The sequence below is a fragment of the Fringilla coelebs genome, assembly GCF_963513975.1.
Source record: "Fringilla coelebs genome assembly, chromosome: 6".
Lineage (NCBI taxonomy): Eukaryota > Metazoa > Chordata > Aves > Passeriformes > Fringillidae > Fringilla > Fringilla coelebs.
Genome location: NC_140034.1, coordinates 60,539,077 through 60,547,199, shown reverse-complemented (window position 1 = coordinate 60,547,199; position 8,123 = coordinate 60,539,077). Strand labels below are relative to the sequence as shown.

Sequence of the window (8,123 nt, the reverse complement as noted above, 5' to 3'; positions counted from 1 at the left end):
AAGATTATTCTCAGGAGACCAAAAGGAAAAAGGTTTGAGCAATTCCTCACAGGCAGATACTCTTGCAGAGCATCCTAAAGGATTTGATAAAACAGGCAATTAAGTTATTTGTCTTACTCACTCGCAGCTTTAAGTGCAGGCTGACACTCCACAGAGCACCCGAGCCTCTGTCAATCCGTTCTGAGCACGTCCTCTAAAAGCTTGACCAAGCTTAGACTAAACCAGAAACCGGGCTGGTAATTAATTATAAAATAAATATAACATCCTTAACACAGCATGGCTAGCAGAGGAGAAGAGAAGGAAACCTACCCACAGGCAGCCTCTCTCCCAGGCACACTGGGACTCTTGGGCTCCTGAGGGCTGGCAGGGAATCTTTTTTTCCTTACACCCTCCTGAGTGACAGCATTCAAATGCTGCTGCTGCTGGCAAACTGCAGCCTGTTTAGCACTTCTGAGAAGCTCAATGACAAAACACTTTGCTTTTTGTCTTTAATGTCCCAAGAAGGGCACGGGTAACACAATGCCTGTTTAGCACCACTCCTTGTTTTCAGAGTGTCCTTAACATCCACTTTCTCCCAGGCAGAGATCTTACTGCAGACAGCAATCCCATCAAACAAGAAAAAACCCCGTTCCGTTTATTTTGCTTTTTTAAGAATTATTTTTAATGAAATGTACACGGAATTACACAATATAAAATTTTAATTCAAGTTATCAAAAATATGCATATGAGTTCAAGGCGTTTAATTTGAAAATAAAAGATTGTCAATTGGATCAGAAAACACTCCCTTACAAATTGCCCCCTTTATCCCTCCCTCCTAAAAAATTCCCTCCCTTCATTTCAGTTGATTTTGCTTTTGCATAAACAATATTTTAATATCTCATAAAAATGATCTTAATTGGATCTCAGTGTGGCACAGATGGATGCAGTCTAGGTCATTGCTTTCAGACACAGTAAAAGGATGTAAAAAATCCTTAGAGAAACAAGAGGTTTTTACCTCCTGAAGCAGAATATTTCTTGTGAGCGCTTGGCTACAACCAACAGGTTACTCCAACTCATTCCTAAAATATCCTGGCTGTATGCAGCAGGCAGTATACTCTTTCTATCCCACATAAATCTCCTCGCTGAAGCAGAAGACTTATTAGAAGTGGATAAGAAAAGTACTTCAGCTGAGATTGGACTTGGAGCTGTTGCAGAGCTGTTTGAGCACTCACATAACATCCTGCTCACTTCCACTCCTCTGCTCCCAGGGACTGCTCAGAGGCAGGAAGGAAAAGCTGCTGGAGCAATCCTTTTCTTTAGATACTGCAGAATGGATACTCCTGATGTCTATGAGGCAAAAACCTCCAAAACACCTGAGCTTATCATTCAGCTGAAGCTCAGCATCTCCTCCTGGGAGCCTGGAATTGACAACTAATATAAGTACAGGGAATAAGAACTCAGCCTGCACAAAAGGCAGACAGGTGGCAACTCCTTTGATTGGATACAACCAGTGATACTAAATATACCAAACTGGAAAGATACTGAGAATCAGCACACAATGGTTTGGGCAGGGGGGGACGACCTAAAAGATCATCCAGGTCCAACCAATGACTCCTTCAGCTAGACCAGGTTGCTCCAGGTCTCATTCAGCCTGGCCTTGGGCACTTCTAGGAATGTGGAAAAGAGTCATTGAAGGGGAAAAAAACCCTGACTGAAATTATTTTTCTCTCATGTGAACTTACAGCAGTTTCCACTAACTACAATAAAGTATTCAAGCCTCACTGTTTGAGCAAAAGGCACCATGTGCAATGAAAATTATCAGTGTTACAATGTTTCTGCAGAGCAGTGACAGGTTATGTGCTGACACCCCGCCTTCACAGCAATGGCACCATATAAAAACAACTTGGAAAGAGCTGAAGTCCCACAGGTGCAGCAGCAATAAAACCTCTTCCAGTATCTGGCCAGGCACTTGGGAGATGTTTGCAAAAACACAGGATCCTACAGCTGTTGAAGCAGTAATGGTTTAATGGGATTCTCCCCGCTGAGGCCTCCACAGCCCTGCATGTCCTGCACTGTGCAATTGTGCAATTTCTCCAGCTGTAGGTCAGGTGTGAAGGCCGCTGGCTGAAGGTTGCTCCAGATGAAAGCTGAGAGCTGCATCTGACAGAAGCTGATGAATCCTGCTCCCTCTGAGAGTGGCTCACACCTTCCAGCACACATGAGCAGCCTCTGTGACAGAGGCCACGGAAGGATGCCCAGCAAGGAGCCCCAAAGCATCCCCAGCTTTGGAAAGAGGCTGCTGTGAACATCTCTTGGATAGTTTCAGGAGAACTTCAGGATGCTGAAGGCACTTGGTGCAGACATTTGACTTCAATTTCAAATCCAGGCATGTTTTTCCCAAGAAAGCCACCACAATATTTAGCGTCCCTCTTGCACTGCAGTCTGAGGTTAAATTGTCTTAATATACTTTCATGGAGAGCAAATATATTTGACAAATTACCTAAGATATTATTTTTTGCTACTCCAAAAGAAAAGCCAGAACCCAGCTGAAAGCTTTACTCCTTCTCTCTTTCACGGTATATTTATAATAGGCCGTAAAAAAAAATCCAACATCTACATGAAATTTTAAATTGCAGTTGTTTCAGAAGTGTCCTATGGATGTATTTCCAGTGGAGATGCATCTGAAAAGTGCCTGCAGCAAAGCAAATCTTTTCAGGTGAGTGGCAGAACAAAAGCGTGAGAATTTCTACAAAATGGAGTTCAGAGCTTGTGAAAGTTAAAATATCTTGAAATAAGCATCAAACTACAAATTAAGGCACATAAATAAGTGGCATCATAAGCAGCCAGTGATAAATATTTTGGTCTAGAAGAGAAGGTACTCTGACTTTTTTCATTCATAGTTTTACACTGTTTTCATTTGGTTCCACTGTTTACCTGTGAGAGCTTCTCTTCAACCAAGTCTTCCACCAATTTCCAGTTGCAGCGCTGGAGGGCTCTTATTAAGTCAGCCACCTTTGCATCCTTCCCCTTCCACTTCTGCCACTCCCGAAGGGCCTGAAAAACCATTTCCTCCAAATCATATGGATTGGCTCTCTCTACCTTGTCCAGCTTCACCTCTGGCAGCCCAAGTTCTCTCATCAGCTTCTTCCACTCCCTCCCAACATTGGCACGAATGACATCAAAAGCTACCTTCAGGAGACCTGAAACAGCAGAAGCAGATCAAGTTAGCCATGCATTTACTGAGAAACTCCAGAAGACGTTTAGAAGTTGCTTTTATTTCAGCAAAATGCCACTACTCCTGTTGCACTGCACATACTGAGAGTTCTACAGAAGCCACCGGATAGACTTGGAATCCCAAAAGATAAAAGAAAAGTAAGAAAAAAAAGAGGGATAAAAATTCCACCCCAAAATTGTGTACACATTTACTGGGGTTGCTGGGGAGCCATATATGCGGGGATATAGCTATATAAAAAAACCTCTCAATATATAATAATCCACCTACGTTTTTCATGCTCATCAGGCTGATCATCAGGGGCACAAAGTTCTCCCTGTTCGAACTGCTCCACTAGTGACAGCAAATCGCCCCTTCTGATGCTCTGCAGCAGCTCTTTCAGGAATCCCAGCTCGTCGGGCGCGATCACCCGCAGCTCCATCAGGGTGCTGAAGAGATCCACGCCGCTTCGCACCTTCTCAAGCTTTCCCTTCGGAATTTTGTCGCGGCAGAGGAACTTCATGTCATGCACCTCCCTGTCCGACAGGCCCAAGGAGATGGAGAGCTGCAGGCTCAGGAAACGATCCACGGCGCCGGAGCCCGTGCCCGGCACAGGCCGCGCAGGGGGGACTTCGGCGTCCTGTCCCAACCCTCCGGGGAGGAAATCCATTCCTGTTTGCGCAGAGTGACCTCCCGGGAACACGGAGAGACACCGGAGGGCCGGCACGGTACCGACCCGGCCCGACCCGGCCCGGCCCGAGCGGCGCCCGGAACTCACGTGACCCGCGGCTTTCCCGCCCCCGCCGCCCGCCCCAAGATGGCGGCTGCGCCGCCGCCCGGGAAGGGGTGGGTTTGCGCTGTCGCCGCCGCCGCCGCCTCAGCTGGGGTCGGGAACCCTCTGCCCCGATCCCCTCCCGAGGCGAACCGGCTTCTTTGGTGCTGCTGAATGCAGAGCGTGTGTTGGGGACGAGCTCGGTGCGGCCGGTGTCCTGCTTCAGGAGACGCTCCGGTGCCTCAGCCGTGGCCAGGTCACAGAACCACAGGATCGCAGAACCACTGAATCCTTGAATCACTGAATCACAGAACCACCTCGCTTGGGAAAGACCTCGGAGCTTATCGAGTCCAATCTATGACCGAACACCACCATGTCAACCAGAGCATGGCGCCAGAGCCACATCCAGGCTTTTGTTTAACGCTTCAGGAACAGCGACTCCACCACCTCCCTGGGCAGGCCATTCCAATGGCTGGTCACCCTTCCTGCAAAGGAATTCTTCCTAATGTCCAACCTAAACCTCTCCTGGTGCAGCTTAGACTATGTCCTGACACTTGTTCCCTGGAAGCAAAGCCTGACCTTCCCTGACTGCCCTCTCCTGTCAGGGAATTGTGTAGAGCCAGAAGGTCCCCCCAAGCCTCCTTTTCTCCAGGTTGAGCCCCTTTCCCAGCTCCCTCAGCTTCTCCTGGTACTCCAGCCCCTTCCCCAGCTCCATTCCCTTCTCTGGACATGCTCCAGCGACCCAGTTGCCTTCCTGAATCGAGGAACCCACACCAGGACACAAGACTCAAGGTGTGACTTCACCAGTCAAAGCATGAAGTTGGGGGAACTGTAGATTTCCTGGGTAATATTGAATCATTGGACTTCTTGTGAACACCTACCCCTATAAGAGTTAATCTCTGTTGGGTTTTTTTTTCAAAAGGTGGAAAGTAAAGCGGCACAAGGATGAAAGGTTCAGCCTGGGCATGAGGAGGCTCGGGGAGTACCTTCTGGTTTGCCACAGCTCACTGAGACTAGCACGGAGACAGGAGAGGCTTGGTCTCTTTTCCCAAGGAAAAGGGGCTGGATACGAAGAAAATCACCGGAGGAGGTTTAGGTGGGCTATTAGGAGACATTTCTTCACTGAAAGGTTGGGCAGGCATTGGAACAGGCTGCCATGGAGAAGTGGTGGAGTCACCATCCCTGGAGAGACTTTAAAGATGTACAGATGTGGTGCTTTGAGACGTGGTGGTGGAGTTGGCAGTGATGGGTTAATGGCTGGACTTAATGATCTTAGAGGTCTTTTCCAACCTTAATTGTTCCGTGATTGTTCTATGATTCTATAAATGGCTTTCTCCACCAAGAGCAAGAAAGGCCCCAGCAGAGCCCTGCTCCCAAAGAGATGCCATTCCCATGGCTTCCCTGCTTGACAGCTGCCCAGGGAAGCAGGCCCTGCCCTCCCTGTGTGCCCCTGCTGCCCCCAGAGACCCCCAGTCTTTCCCTGGAAGCACAGGGCATGCAGCCTGGCCTTTGTTCCTCACGAAGATTAATTGTGACACAAAGCACCTCCTGACCTTTAAAAGGCAAGAAATAGGGCAAATGCTAAGTCCCTGTATTTTAGAGGTGACTCTTACACAAGGTGAAAGGTTGTGAACTTTTCTTAAATGGGAAAGATCAAGTTCATCCCATTGTTTTGTAGGTGATTTTTGGCTTTTCTTCGCAGCACATGTTCAGAGAGTTCAGAGATTTCCTTTTTCCTTCTGTGAGCTCTGGCATGTTGATTCCCCAAGTTACCCCGTTCCTAAGTTGTTTCCAGCCCACTTTAATTTATTATTCTTACAACACACAGACCTATGTTCTCTCATTATAGAAAGGTTTCTGACTGATAAATGGACTTAAACACTTTATCATCTTCCTCATCTCCATCTCCACTCTCACATTCCAACATGAGGACCAACCCCCAAAACATTACTAAAACTCCCACAGGCACAAGCCCTCCTTAGATAAACCCACTAGATATTTTTGTTTATTCCCTAAATGCTGCAGACTGGAGGGAATTAACTTGTTACAGAGTCTCATGGTAAAGAAAAGAGTGAGAGGAATTTCCGCTGTGAATCTGAGCCGGGACAAGGTGTGCCTGATTTAAGAGTTGCATTTTTCTTTTGCAGCCCTGAATATACTTTAAACTCAAGTAAAGTCATTAACAAAAAGGGTGGCATAGGAGAAATATATTTGCTGTGTGTGTATTAATTTATGAAGCAGGAGTAACCCTTTTAATGGTATAAGGAGTATAAGATCCAGTTAAATAAAATTTCTTTTAAATTTTGCCAGTGAAGGTGACTCTACAAAACAGCAGGGACCAAATCACATGGTGCCTGGTGATGGCAACAAGACAAATTCAGAGACAAATCTATGCGAGAGAAGTCCAAATCAGCACAATTTGTACCTTTATTCTCTATACCCTGACATGCAATTGAAAACAGCATCAACTGAGGTTTTAATCAGTTCATACAAACCTGGTGGTTTGTATGAACTGATTAAAATTCAGAGATTCAGCACTGAGGTAAGAGGAGTGTGAAAGTGACACTGCACATTTATGCAATTCCAAAGGTGTCTAAATTAGTAACAAAAGTGAAACTGAAAGACAATCAGTGTTTAATTAAGACTCTTAAATGCTTTTAAACTCACTCCTATGGGAAGGCAGAGTGATTGAGCAGGGTCTTTTATTCTGTCTGAACCTGACTTGGATGCATTCACTGATGAAAATACCCCAAGCAATAAATTGCTTTATTCCAGCGATTTCCTTTGGAAGCAGTTTGTGGGGCTTTGGCAAAGAAAGTATTAGGTGAGCCTAACAGATTGTAAGTGCTTCTGTGTCAGAATAAAACTTAATAGAAATGATTTATTGGAGTAGCTCAGATTTCAGTGGAAGTTTCTCAGAAATTTAAGCGCTGTGAATGATCCAGTTCCTAACCAAATAATCCTCAGGTTTTTCGAGGCAAGATGAGTCCTTGCAAAATACTGCAGAGGGAGCTCGAAGCCTGGGAGTGCTTCGGACTCAGCTTTGACTTCACGGTCCTTGCAGGAGGAGGAGGGCAAAGAGAACAGGAAAGGATTCATTTCGGCAGAGCCCTCGGGGAGGTGTCAGTCATCAGGACATACAGGCAAAACCACCCATCTGGGGACTGCAAAAATAGCAAAGTGTGGGGCTGTCCTGAGGTGTGTTTGAGTGGAAACTCGGGAAGATCCTTCCTTATTTCCAGCCAAGGCAAGCAACATTCTGCTGGTCCAGAGAAACTGGAGCGTTTGGGAGCTGTTGTGTTTTTAAGTGAAGCAGCTTTGATAATTTCTTTATTTCCCAATTCAATAGCACACATCCCAAGGGGGATTTAAAATCCTTATCCTGGCAATTCTGAGAGACAGGTTGGGCAAACACCTTGGCACAGACAGTGCTGAGGAACTGTTTCTCTTTTGAGGCCCAGGTGACTGTACACTTATAATATACCTACTCTTGTCTTCCAAGGGAATTCATGACATCTCCTTTTTTCTTTGCTGGCTTCAAGATAAGAGAAGATTTTGCATAAAAAAACAACCCTCTCCCTACTTGCAGAATTGGGCTGCAAGAGGTTTTGTTTGCTTGCTTGCTTTTTTACTCCTATGTTGAATAGACTGATTTCCATAAAATTTCTTAGTGTACCTATCCAATGCCTCCCACCCATTTTTTGTAAAACTCTAAAATGCACATTTTCAGCAAAGAGAAGACACTTTCTATATTTTCATTTGTGACTATACATGTTTATTTTGTCAGCTATCACCCCTCTGTTGCTATAAGATCCAGTCTAGAAAGAAGTGCTCTGGCAAAGAAACTCATTTGTGAAGAGACTGAGGATCTTAGGAGAAAACTGTCCCTGACAAAAGGGCCCATAAGAAATGTCAAATTATTGTGGGTGGAGAGAGAAAATTAGAAGCAGAGTGTGGGAAAAGTAAATAAGTACTGAAAAGAGAGTGAACTCTGGCATGACTAGGTTGTATACAGATAAAAAATCTGGCCAAGTAACAACAACAACAAGCAATAAGTTGTTAACAGATGCTTGAACTTAATATTGAAACAGCAGAAGTGTTGATATAATTCTGTTGATACAGTTCTGTTGTGTTATTGTTGGCAGAAGAAGTTAGTTTAAC

General features: G+C 45.4%; 1 protein-coding gene across 2 annotated transcripts; it reads right to left on the bottom strand.

The window, feature by feature from the left end:
* Positions 1-836: 836 nt before the first annotated feature.
* FADD (Fas associated via death domain) lies at positions 837-3,946 on the bottom strand. 2 transcript variants are annotated; one of them, XM_084207636.1, is made up of 3 exons: positions 3,482-3,946; positions 2,914-3,179; positions 837-2,671 (listed from the first exon to the last, which is right to left on the bottom strand). In XM_084207636.1, the coding sequence occupies exons 1-3, from the start codon at positions 3,858-3,860 to the stop codon at positions 2,621-2,623; spliced, it is 696 nt and encodes a 231-aa protein (XP_084063762.1). In that variant the 5' UTR covers positions 3,861-3,946; the 3' UTR covers positions 837-2,620. The 2 variants fall into 2 exon arrangements, with proteins under 2 accessions (XP_084063762.1, XP_084063763.1); XM_084207637.1 differs by having other exon boundaries at positions 3,079-3,179.
* Positions 3,947-8,123: the final 4,177 nt, after the last annotated feature.